The following is a 13,265-nucleotide window of genomic DNA, read 5'->3' on the forward strand; positions in this document are numbered from 1 at the left end:
CTGCATACAGCTACTGGTTGATCATTAATTTTCATAGGGACATCCCAGTTTCAATCCAGTAAAAATGTATATTGAATTGTTCTTGGAATCCTTACTGAATAACTCGCTACTCAGATCCTGCCAGCTGCTAGCGACTGCCAGGCTATGAGAAGACTTGTCTGTCATGTGCTCTGCATGTCCATCCAGCCTCTCCTGATCAGCAACTCTTCCCCACTCTCCTGCCTACCTACCGTAACGTTCTGTCATTCAAGTTGCAATCTGTGGCAAGGCACATGTGTAAAATATATTTTTCGAGGGGAAAAAAGTCCACGTGTTTTTTAACCTCTCATTGTAAATCTAGCTTCGCAGGTACCCATGATAACACCGAGGCTGACCAGGAGGAAAATTTCTGGTCTCAGGCTCTGGAGGATTTAGAGACCTGTGGCCAGTCAGGAATTCTGAGGGAACTAGAGGTAGAACAATCTTAACCTTTCTTTCCAATTATAGAGAAATATAATGATTTTGGTTTGGTTTACATTCATTTTATTTTCTCCTTTTTTTCTTTTAAGTTGCACTAATCACACCAATTCATTTAAAAGCTTTAACCCCTCTCCACAGGACAAGGCTGACAGGCGTCTGTGTTTGAGAAACATGACTCTCTTGGTACCTACCCTTTACCTTTATATTTTTGCTTGTGCAGCTGCCTCCCCGCCCCTAACCAGAGCTGTTTTCTTTTGTACAATGCAACCAAAATTCTATAAACATGTTCACCCCAGAGCTTTTGACTTGCAGCTTCTGCTGTGCATAACCATTGGTGCTGTTTGCACAGGCAGCAAATGGCACAGAACTTCTGAAGTGGGCATAACCTTCCTGCAGCAATGCATCCCATTCTCTGACAGACGCTTTATGCAGCTTTTCTTAGCATGTTGTAGGTTGTCTTTTAAATTGAAACTTAATTTGATTAAGATGAACATAAAAGAAAATCAGCTTTTCAAAATGTTTACCTATAATCTTACCACTCTGCAAAAAAGCTGCCAATGTGAGAAATGTTCGTTATACAGCAATTTCTTCCCTATGTAACAAATTTTCACATTTCATCCTGAAGTTAATTGCAAATCTAACCATGCTTTGTGTTAGATTCTGGGGGGAGCGGGGTGGGTAGAGGCGGAAGGGAACAGACACAGAGTAACTTTGAGTCTTTATTTTTCTAATCACCTTTTCTCTAAGTTGTCTAATCAGAACAATTAAGATTATACTGCCACTTAAAGCTATGGAATGAAAGGTCCTAAAATATTTTCTTTTATGTTCTTTTAAATTCCTGGAGCTGCAAAACTGGCAGAATCTCATTTTCATTTTTATGTTATATAAAGTCCTTTAGCAGCCAGGAGGAATGTGAATGGCATAACTGGGTGAAAGTTTTTCAGTTCAGATTAATTTACTTCCTCAGATTTATGGCTTTTGTATTGCATGTATGGGTAGCAAAATGTGATTCTCATGTATTTGTTATTGCAAACCAGAGAAATGCAGGAGAAAACGTTATACTGGTTTAATTCCATAGTTAGATATGGTTCAGTACCGCAGGCTTCTCTTGCAATTTTCAATATTCAGAGCACAATGAAAGGATATGGAAATGGATAATTCTGAAATGGAAATAGATCGTTCATGCTGACCGGAATTCAGTTACTTCAACACGTTGAATTTTCCTCAGCCTTTCACAAAAGTGAAATTCAGAACTGTAGATGCTGTATCATTTATAGCATCGTCTTGTTGCACAACCCACAGCTCTGAAACGAAAGTAAGACTCATTCAGTATGTCAGGATGCAGAGAATGGCGATGCCTCTATTTTATGAAGTGCCATTGCGTAGTCAAGGACTCCTTATCGTTTTTCATTTCAAGGTCTTCAGCCAAAGAGCAAAGAAAACTGTTGTTTGCCAAGTGCTCTGGATGCATTTGCTCCATCAGGCAGTAATATCAGTCATTACTGAGCACAAGAGAGACTGTTAAGGCTACAATATATTATCTTGTAGTAAAAGTAGTGCTGGAGCTGGGAGAAAGAAGGGTGACAGACATGCTCACCAGAGTCAGAAGCGAACCTTTATTTGCCTGTTCTCCCCTTATTTTTTCCCCCTTCATTTTAATTTCTCGTTTTCAGGCAGGCTGCCTGCACCCTGTCCCAGTCAGAGTTCAGGTTATGGCCTTTTAATTTTCCTTTTCACTTGTCCATCGGCACTGGGGAGAATAAATAGGAAATTCAGCGTACCCTATCCCAGCAGTGGCACCTCTGTAGGGTGGCTGCGCCGAAGCGTGTTTGCCTCCTGTTCCCCGAAACAGAAAGCTTTTCACAAGGGGGGAGGCTCCTCGCTGTGCACGGGTGCTTTTCGTGTCAGTCTGTTCCATCCAGTGGACGAGATGACTCCGTCATCCTCTTTCAGGATTTCACCCTCCCTGTATTCTTGCATCTAACATAAAAGGCTAGCTTTTACTGAGATTAAAAACAGCAGTGAGACAGGGGCTTGTACCTCTGAAGTATTAGCGCTAAGCTAAGGCAGTTACTCTTGCAATATGCGTGTTATGCAAAGTTTCTTTCCAGGCAGCGAGCTTACCTGCGCTGAGCTTTCCCCGGCCTGGGGTGGTATCTGGGCACGCTCTCTGCCAGTGCTGACTCTAGAGCTGCCTACGTATTCTGGTGACTCACATTTTTTTACCTGGCACGCACCGTCTGAATTGTAAATGCATTCCTATAGCTCCAATTCCAACAAATGCAATTATGCCACAACTTAAATGTAATTTTATTTACATGTAAAATATTTTTTAAATAACCCATGATACTACACACTCTTCAGTCTGCCAGGGGACTAACTTACAAGCATAGCCATTCTAGTGCTCAGTATTTTAGTTTGAAGTGCTGTCTGAAAACTTTTGCCCATAGGGTTCTGTTATTGTTGTTGTGTTTTGTTGTGGTCCTTTATTTTATAGTGACTTGCAAGCAGATTGAACATCTACCCTCTTGCCTTTTGCTGTGCCCTGAGTGATTGTGTTTTAACAAAGAGTAGAGATGTTTTACCTACTGCTATGAATTAACCACTTACTTAACCCACATTCTGTATTAAAAATTAACCTGTTCCTTAATGCTCTAGGCCACAATTATGTCAGGAAGTACAATGAGTTTGAATCATGAAAACCCACAACCTCGTAATCAGCTGGGAAGACAAGCCAGCTTCCAGGAAAGAAGTACTGTACGGCCACATTACAGTCAAGCTACTCGTAGCAACACATTGCCATCGGATGTGGGGAGAAAGTCCATGGTTCTGAGAAAAATTAAGCAAGAAATGAAAGAAATCATGTCACCAACTCCTGTGGAGTTACACAAGGTCTGTAATTTTTTTTCTGACAGCTTTGAAATAATATATTCAGCATAGTGAATCTAATTATATGGCAATAGAGTAAGCACTTTTTATAATGACTCCACAGATGTAATTTGGGGGCCATGCATATTAGTTCTTACAAACACATTAATGATATATCCTTGTGGGGGAAACAAACCAATAAGATGCATCTTTGTCTACCATTTCGTTTTACAATAAATCCTCAAAAGGGACTGCTCTTTTGCAAGGAGGTTCCACTGGTAATTTGAATTGACAATACCAATAACTCATCTCTGCAAAATGTGTTCATTAAAAAAGCAAAGTTTAGTTTCTAGAAAATATATTTCTTTAGGAAATTACTCAGGAGGGTTTGGGCTTCCCATTGGTCCTTTTTCAAATTAACACTCATTTTGAATCAAATACATGAGACTCGATGTACATAATAGAGAATGTTATTTCAAATTAGCTATTGCTTCTCTTCTCTTTTAATTCCTTTGCTCTAAAAAGGGTAAGTAATCCTCAGTCTGTGCAATTTTTCACTGCTCAAGACTGTTGAAATCACCTGGTGATACGAAGGTGGCTCTGCACGCCAAGGAAGTACTGGATAAAGTATCTTCAGATAGACAGAGCAAACACCCTACCAGCTTAAGTCTCAAGTCCAGTGAGGCAATAATAGCAACTGGTTTCCAGAACTTTGGGGGACATTATAATGCTGTTCTGATTGATGGGAATGAGCCTCCCATCTCCTGTACCCATCATCCTCTTAAAGGTTTGATATCTTCCCAGAGAGGAGGCAGAAGAGTGGAGAATTGTCACTAAGAGGTCACATGTTGTCATTCTCAGGAGAGTTGGTTTGGTTTCTAGTCTCTGTAGGTTTGACTGAGTTTAGTTTGTAGTTCATACAGTTTTAATTCAGTGAGGTAAGGACTCACTGAGTGTGGGCTAAATGAATGTTTGTAGAAGGCAGTAAAGTGTGGATCTTGTATCTGGAAAATCAATCCATTGCCAATGTAAACGATCAATAGGATGTGTTGTGATAGCTTTAAGCTGTTCATATTTCCAGCTTGACGTGACGTGATTAATGAGTTAGTTACTGCGCTTAGTTTTTCTGAGTGGCAAGTAAATGCGAGATATAAAACAAAACTATGGCAGTAGGCACTTCATGGTGTGCTCACATTCAGCAAAGGCACAGTTTTCTCCTATGGATTGTAAAACTAGCCTTTCATGATTGATAAAATAAATCCTTTCCTAGAAAGGAGTCATCAGATTTCTATTAATGAGTCGGTATTCTGTGATAGCTGCTAGCTCTTAAGAGTCCTGGGCAGTAAAAAGTACCCTGTCCTTGAGCTTTCTGTCTCTTTAGTTGTCTGGTTTTTTTAAGATTGCTGTGACCTTCCATTTTAGTAATTTCCAGTTTTTGTTCAGATAGCATACCCACTTTTGCATTGTCTGCTGAAGTGATGTTGAGTTTGCTTATACTGTCTATTCTGTCATCCAGAAAAGAGTCATTTCCTTTCAAAGAATCTGGAAGTTGAACATGCACTAAGGATTTTGCAAATCCTTACAGTCGTTTAAGAAAAATAGAAACCAGTGACTGGATCTTATGGTCTGATTCACCGAAGTGGGCTTGTACCCCTATGATGACACCTGCAGGTTAACCCAAGCATCATGGGCTGCTTTTGTATTCATGCCCATCTCAGCAAGTTCTTACTTGTTAGTTTTCTTAGTGGTTCTTGTGGAGCAGTGTGCCTGTTACTTTCTCTCTCCTCCTTCATTTTTGTATTAGACCTCTAGTTTAACACTAATAAGCTGTTCAGTTGCTATTTCTCATGGACAGCTTGTCCAATGGTAGTTTTCCAGAAGAGCTGCAATGCCACAGGTATGACTTCACTTCACTGTCAGAGAAATGCCTTGATTTAATATTTTTCGTAACAGGCCTTACTGGCAAATGTACTCTGCCCTCTGCAGGCAAATGTCTTCATCAGCTGGGCCACTGACGGGACAACCAGTGAAATAAGAACTGGTTTGGAAAACTGTGGTGGTATAAACAGTCTCTGAAATACAAGCTAAGACATAGCTTGCCTAAGACTTACTTCAGCAAGACTTTCAAGCATGTACTTGACTGCATGGGGCTGAGCTTTCCCAGTTTCTTCAGCAGGACAGGTCGGGTGCCTATTCACTGCCTCAGTGCGATGAGTCTGCACGCCTGTTGAGTTGGGGCCTATGTACCCTATAGATCAGGGTTCAGACCCTAAGTTTGATTGCAGAAAACGGGCCAGCTAAGGTCAGTGTTCCACTGGCTTTTCATAATCTGATTGTAAGAGAGCAAGAATATACGATTCTACCAAAGAATCTGTATAGGGCAAGAGAAAGACTGGACAAAAACTGCTCGGGCTACAAACACAGATGAGTAAGTCTAACGGAACGGCATGGTGAGCAGATGACATTAGTAGCTTGTCCTTCTCAGGTATACACCTGTCAGAAAGGTAACACAGCCCTGAGGATTATTTTGTTGAATGCTGCAAACTTTGCAGCAAGTTAACCTGAATTCTTCACTGCTCTTTCTTACTTCACTGCATTACATTCACCAAACATGTACTTGAACTGTCTTCATCCTGAGGAAGCTACAATTGAGATAAGTGTCGTACGAATCTCTTCAAACATTTGTTCTAGATGGTTTAATAAGTAACATTTAATTTAACTGGATAGCATATTGCTATATCTGTACCCAAATTTAATTAATGCCTTTAATTGATTTTATCTACCTAGGTAAGCATATAGATTAATATTTTTCTAAAATAGCGGACCATTTTTTTAAAGTTTCATAGAGCACACGTTCCTCTGAGAGCAAAAATATGCACTAGACATCAGATAATTTTTCAATATTACTATTGCAAGTAGTCATTAGCCTAAAATTACAGTCAGTTAAAATACCACAGTAGCTGATCTGTGCAAGATGTATGAATTTAAATTAAGCGTTTTCCATAGATTTGAGTGGGAGGAGAGGCATAGAAACAGGCTCAAAACTTGTAAGCCTGTTTAAAATTTCTAACTATTTAATTGCTTATGAAATAGAAATTAAATTTCTATTTCAGCTTTCTTTTTCCCTTAGGCTCCTGATGTAAATTTAAAAGTCTAACAAATTGCCCATAATGGAGATTTTGCTATTGAGATCAAACCTTCCAAACAATTGTGATCAGAAGTGCAGATAGAACAGCATGATTTAGGTATGGCGTGAATTGCCTGCAATCTCATACCCGTCAGACAGGGCTACTGGCAAGTTGTGAAGATGAGAAAACCATGTGGTAAGGCTTTGCCCATACCCGTTATTAAACAAAAATCTGGGTATGTCAGAGAGCAGGGTTTTTACTCTGAGATTCCCTTTGAAGAATGTATGCTGCCCTAAAAAGCAGTAGCCCCTGAATTATAACCTATAATACAAAAGAAATTTCTCTGCAGATGACTTGTACCTAAAAAATGTGACAGCTGTCAAACCTGCAACAAAGTTAAATCGCAGCCTCATCTCTTAAGTGAATAAGTATCAGTTGCTTTAATTTCCAAGCTTCTGTTAAATAAACCAAAAGTCACGAGAAGACAGCCATAAGGAAAACAGTTTTTTAAAATCTTCTATGCTATGTAGATCTGAAGAACCAGAGAAATGAGAAAATATTTTTATACGTATCTATATACAAGTTCTGATGGCAGGGTAGTGACAGTTCCCTTCCAGAATGTCTAGTCCATATAAATCAGGAAAGTCCAACCTGAACAACTAGGGGAGCAAGAAAAGACTTTGGATGATCATTCTCAAGTTCTGCTTCCCTCCATGCCCCACTATTGCAGTACTTCCCACTGTTTTGCGAATGCAGTTTCTCACCTCTACAGCAAATCTCTTCTTTCGTGTCCCTTACCATTTGCAATGCTCCATTTTTTGACTCACAAGCTGGGCATGAAGTAGCATGTGCATTCCCTGGGCATTATTACAGACAAGATACAAGATAAGGTGAGCTAATGTGGACTGGCACTTCCTATAGATCTGTAGAACAAAATTTTTGTGTATTTTATTTGCTAGTAGACCACTCACTAAAAATAGGGAAAAAGCAACACTGTCCTAGACCATACAAATGGGACCACCGTCTGTAGTACATGCAGAGTTATTCCCCACTCTAGCTTGGCTTTGATAAAGTCTTGACTGTAATAGACTGTCCAGTTTGGGTTCTGAAAATTAAAGAAGGGTGTTAACCTACTGAACAGAGTACAGAGAAGAACAAGTCTTGTTTCACATTGCTGCAGAGAAGGAGAGAATAAAGTGATCTTGTTCTCTGTGGATAGCAGCAGGCTTAACTCTCAGCAAGGGCGATTTAGTTTAGACCCAAGGAAAACATCTGAAGCACTGGAAGGGATTACTTTAATAGACTGTGGAGTCTCCATCACTGGAGATTTTAAAAAGCAGGACAGATAAATGTCTCCCAGAAATGGGTTAGATGCAGCTTATTCTGCCTTAGGGCAAGCATACAGTCTAGATGACTTCAGAGAGTGCCGTTCCGTAGGTCTTTGTAGTTCACCTGAGGTTGGATCCAGCTCCACGTAACTCCAGTGCCTGAAGGAAGAGGAAGGGGGAAAGAAAAAGAGTAAGTGGAAAGGGAATGTTCCTTTTAAAAATTGTGCCATCTGTGCTAGAACAGTGCATAGTAATTTAAGCCAGTCTTCTCTTAGGCACTGTATCACATTTTTACGTTTACTTTTCAAGGCTTCTTTAAGAAGCAGTTAACATGAAGCACTCCTATCCTTTTTGATGCTGTGGGAAAAAAGTTATCTCATTTGAAGAGAATTTGTGTCTTGGTCCTGTGCTAATTATTTTCCATTCTTGCCAGGAAATACACACAAATCTGTCAATAAAATATATTTCCCTCCTTTATTAACTTTTTCAGTCTTGCTAGAATGGTAGGTGGTCTTATGGCAGTCTTTCATAGCAGCTTCAAACACACCTCAGATCAAAGCCATGTTAGACATGCTATGATATCACACATAAAAGCCTCTGTTGATAAATTATTAGAAGTTTCCCAGAGTCCTGCAGGTACAGCAGCTGTTGATATAAATTAAAATCATTCTAAAATGGATTATTTTTAATTTGCAGATAGGTTTGTCAGTAGCTGAAATGCCCTTTGACTCCTGAAATTCACACTGAGACGGAGGGCAGTATGACAGGTTCAGCCGCAAGTTACTTTGGGGGAAGATGGGAGAAAAGAAGACAAGGAGCTTAAACACAGCAGCCACTGGGAAGTTTACAATGGCAGCTCATGCCCAAGTAAGAGAATCAGTCACCGGCAGGGAGAAAGCCTTCGGCTTAGTTAATGGGACTTCAGGTGTGGCTTTCTGCTTTGCTCTACTGTACAGAGGGAGAAAAACAAGGGAAGAGGAGGAACGGGTGTAAAGTAAGGGACAAATGCTGTGTGGGGGCATTTGTGCTTCCCGCGGCATGAGACAGGCAGCCGTTGTCACAGCAGCCCAGCGATGCACTGTCCACGTCTGCAGATAAAACAGTGCTAATGCTGCAGCAGCTGGCATTTGTATCTTACTCCTCCCAGCTGTTGCCCAGGATAGCTACCAAACTTACTAGTGAGTGTTTTAATTCTGGTTAAAGCACTGCTGATATGCCGCTAAAGCCAAGTAAAGTCAAGAAAACTGCAGAGAGCAGGAAAAAAAACTCAAACCAACTGTCTGTGCTCTTTGTTGATCTCACCAACTCCTTCGCTCCTGTTTTGAGACAACCTTCTCTGTCCTTCCTTACCTTTTCACAACAGCAGTTAAGGCAGGATCACAGAAGCTTTCTGCAGGCAGCACCAACCAGCATGGTGCCCCAGCACTGCTGTGCCTTGGCATTCTTCTATGAAATACTGACCAAGGCGTCAGCAGCCTGATCTGTATTTGGTCGTGGCCTGCCTTGGGCAGGAGGTTGGACCAGAGACTTTCCAAAATCCCCTTCAATTTGAGTGATGCTGTAATTCAGAAACACCAGAAGGGAACTCAGTGGATGGCACGCACGAGGATGCAGTACATGGAGCATTACTAGTACCAAGCCATTATAAAATTACAGTGCACTCTTAATGTTGTCATTTTATCAGCCGAGGTATGATAAAACCAGTATTTTGAACCCAAAGTGATATAAAGTATAGCAGTGAAAGCACAATTTTGACTGTGTGACTGTATCTGCAAACATTTTGTGCCAGCATCAGTCAGATGTCACACCATTGACTCACACAATTCACTTGCATAGATCTGCACTCCTGATGTGAGAAAGAAGCAAGAAAAAATAAGAACCTCACAAAAATAAAAACCTAAGCATGCCACATACCTACAAAGAAGTCTCTGAACCTTTTTCTATCCAATAACTGAATTCACAAAACTACCTGTGAGGACTTGTTCTCTGAACACCTGAAAAAACTTCTAATAGTTTTATTAACTTGTATTTATTTCCTGCTTTTGAACAACAGTCTCTTGGCTATGTAAGACCACTGCAAGCTCTTTCAGAAGGAGCCACCTTAGTACTTTCTTAAAAGGTTGCATTACAACTCTTACACTGAGCACATTTGGGGTTAGGCTTTACAGGGTGGACCATTGCCTGGCCAAAACCAGGCTGGCTGGGGCTTACGGTGCTGGTGGTGTTGATGCCCTCTGGAAGTTTTGGAAGACACGACACCAATTGCTTGGTTGAGGCCAGGTCTTCATCCCTGAAGCAAAACTAAACCTAATCTTGTACTCAGATCCTGGCAACCAGAGAACAGGGAACAAAAAACTAAGACTCAAAAAAATGACACCATGAAAGGTGGGATAAATACCACAAATTTCCAGCTGACAAGCAGAAGTGAAAAGTGCTTGTTTGTTACTGAAGAATAAGGTGGCTTCTGAGAATATAAGGTCAAAATGGGAACAACTCTTAATACTGTAAGTACCAAATAGTAGGTAAGTGATCTCTCTACTGTGAAAAAAAAGCACCAAAACCAGGAAGAAAGCCTGTCTAATGCATGTAGAAATGTGGACAAACTTTTTTTTCCCCCCCTTCTCATCATGTTACATCACCTCCACAGGTAACTTTGTACAAGGACTCTGATGGAGAAGACTTTGGGTTCAGTGTCTCAGATGGTTTATTGGAAAAAGGAGTGTATGTTAAAAACATTCGACCAGCTGGCCCTGGCGATCTGGGAGGTTTAAAACCATACGACAGACTTCTACAGGTAATGGCACCACACAGGCTTAGCGTGACGGGACGTGACACTGATTATTTTGTAGAAAGATTTGTAACCAGACTGCAGGGTGTTTGGGTATCTACACAGACGTCGTCGTAGGAAACCGCACAAAGTGTTTTCATCACTTATTTGGAACAGCCTTATCTACATTGCTTACTGTATTTTAAATGATGAGCAGTACTGTTCTTCTGCATTTCTGCTGGGAAAGGATGTGTCTAGGGGGACGGGAAGAAGGACAAATGATCGTAATTGCTCTGTGCCACAGGCCATGTAAATCGCTTAGAGCCTCGGTAAGAAAAGGCCCCACTTCATGATGTCTTGGGCTTTTATGCAGTGGCACTAAGGCTAGGTTCTTCTGTAAAGTCCTGTTTGAAGAAACAAATACTTTCAGAATGTTAGGTATTTCACAACTCCAAAGGAGACATACAAATGCTCACTGGAAAGCTGGAATTTCCCACGGCATTTCCAGACAGATTTGTAATTTTTGCTGTTCTCGATACAGACTTGAGAATTGTTTCTCTGCTTAATCCAAATTGTTGCTTGCCATAGTTGTAATAATGTAATACTGACTGAGCGCCACACTTCCCACAGTGCCATGTTGGACCATGCAGGAAAAACTAAATTTCTGTCAACTTAGCCCATTAAAAAACTTTATATATTAATTAAAACCAGAGAAGACCTGAACTGAATTGACATTTTAGATATGACCTGTTGTATTTAAATTAATGAACACCATGAAAGACAGAAAAACGATGCGCTGTTAAATGTCATTTATGGAGTGGGCATTGTGACAGCTGTCACCACTGTAAATATACCTACTTCACATTCTGTGAAAGGGTGAGTAGAAAACTTAACCGGCGTCTTCAGACTGGATGCCATGGTTAAACAGTCTTGTATAGACGATTCTCTACCTGGAACGCTTTAATCAGGTTCCATAGTCTCAAGGATAAATCTGTTTCCCTTGTGATCTCATTTCTGTTTCCAAAAATGGTAACAAAAATTGATTTTCTAACCGTTCAGGTAAACCACGTTCGCACCAGAGACTTTGACTGCTGTCTAGTTGTGCCCCTCATCGCAGAATCTGGCAATAAGCTGGAACTGGTGATTAGCAGAAACCCGCTGGCATCTCAGAAAGGAAGCTCAGAACAACAGACTTCAGCGAGTGGGGAGTGGAGCGATCAGAACAATGCCTTCCTTCAAAAGAGTGGACACGCTAGTGTTAATGCAGAGACACGGGATCCTACAAATACATTATAGCAGAAAATCATTTTAGTGGGACATTCGGTAACGAAAGACAATTATGGTGCTAAATCCCTCTAAGATTTCTCTGAGATTGAGGCTCAGATGCTATCTAGCACTGAAAAGCACAGGAGGTCAGTCTGTCTGTCTCAAGGCTTATATTAATTCTTGGTTACTTTTGAAAAAGTTTTAATTCTTCATTTAGTCAAGTCATTCCATTCTGAACAGTCTAGCATTAGCAACAGTACAAAAAAATCGTAAGGGCCTTTTCCCCCCGCCCAAGTAAGAAACTGGGGAGATATTTTAAACATGATTTAAATGTTCCTCTCCCTTCAGCAGCAGCTGCTGTTTGAGGGAAAAGCACGGAGTTAACCTCTGGTACCAGCAGTGGTCCAGGTTACATGGTTTTTAAAAACATTTTATTAGAAAGGAGCTGTCTGACGGACAAGGAAGAGCAGTATGCTGCACTGGGTTGTCTTTGTTAAATGGCTAGATCTGTAATTTTGGGGACCTTTATTCTGCCGGCAAGAAGGGTGCATGGTGTAGAAGTTTTAACAGAATGGTTGCAGGAAGCTGCAGTATGGGGTGAATGTTACTCCCCCACCTCGGTAAATTCTGTTACAGCGTATGTTACTCCCTATGCAATGAAATGTTTAATGGTGTGTCTGGCAACCTGTGGGGATTTTTACAGAGAGACCTTTTTAATGGGATAAAACCTCTGAAGAAGGATTACTGATGAGTAAAACTGAAATGAGTTCAGACAAATTAGAGAGGTTTTAAAAGAAAATGGCTTTTTTTAAACTATGTCAGTGGAAGATTGATACAAAAGCTCTTAAATGATCCACAAACCTGTAAACTTGTACTGTCACACGTGAGCTTTTTAAGTCGGTCAACAATTTCTTGAAGGGACAAAAGTCGCATTTAATATGCTGTTTTCAGCCTTCTTTATGATAAACATTACCCCCTGCAACACGTTTTTAGAATTTAAAATTGTAAATATATTTTACAAACACATCACACAGATTCTCTCCTCTCCCCCCAAGCAATAAAATACTGCCAGTTGCTTTATATGCTCACCAGCAGCTGCTTTGGTTTATTCCAGTATTCAAGTTGTTATTAGTAATTCTTGTTATTGGTGAATATAAAGATACTGGATTTGTACATTTGTAGAGTCTCCATATCTCAGCAATCACCTTACAGAGTTGTTTCTGGTCACTTTAACCTGTTTAACTGTATCCCTGTTGCTGTTTCCAATACATGAACAAGCTCACCTGCCTTGCACACAAAAGTATCTCTGATTTCTATTTATTTCAGCACTGCCAGAGGAGGTCAGAATGACATTCAATACTGAATCATGTTAAAAAAAAAAAAAAAAAAAGAAAAAAGAAAACAACCAACTTCATGAGTCACTTAAATATGTATTTTTATTTGTAACAA

The 13,265-nt window shown here is 40.3% G+C and overlaps 1 protein-coding gene across 10 annotated transcripts in view; it reads left to right on the plus strand.

The window, feature by feature from the left end:
• Window positions 1-13,239, plus strand: part of GRIP1 (glutamate receptor interacting protein 1) — a 328,811-nt gene extending 315,572 nt beyond the window's left edge. For 4 of the 10 annotated variants that reach the window (XM_030002723.2, XM_030002722.2, XM_030002725.2 and 1 more), the window contains 4 exons: window positions 341-452; window positions 3,118-3,351; window positions 10,431-10,577; window positions 11,610-13,235. In XM_030002723.2, the coding sequence (XP_029858583.1) occupies window positions 341-452; window positions 3,118-3,351; window positions 10,431-10,577; window positions 11,610-11,846 (730 nt within the window). In that variant the 3' untranslated portion in view covers window positions 11,847-13,235. Of the gene's footprint in view, window positions 1-340; window positions 453-597; window positions 643-3,117; window positions 3,352-10,430; window positions 10,578-11,609 lie in introns of those variants that run through there. The other 6 variants (XM_030002727.2, XM_030002726.2, XM_030002729.2 and 3 more) reach the window with 4 other exon arrangements.
• Window positions 13,240-13,265: the final 26 nt, after the last annotated feature.

The sequence above is a fragment of the Aquila chrysaetos genome, chromosome 26 (assembly GCF_900496995.4).
Source record: "Aquila chrysaetos chrysaetos chromosome 26, bAquChr1.4, whole genome shotgun sequence".
Classification (NCBI taxonomy): domain Eukaryota; kingdom Metazoa; phylum Chordata; class Aves; order Accipitriformes; family Accipitridae; genus Aquila; species Aquila chrysaetos.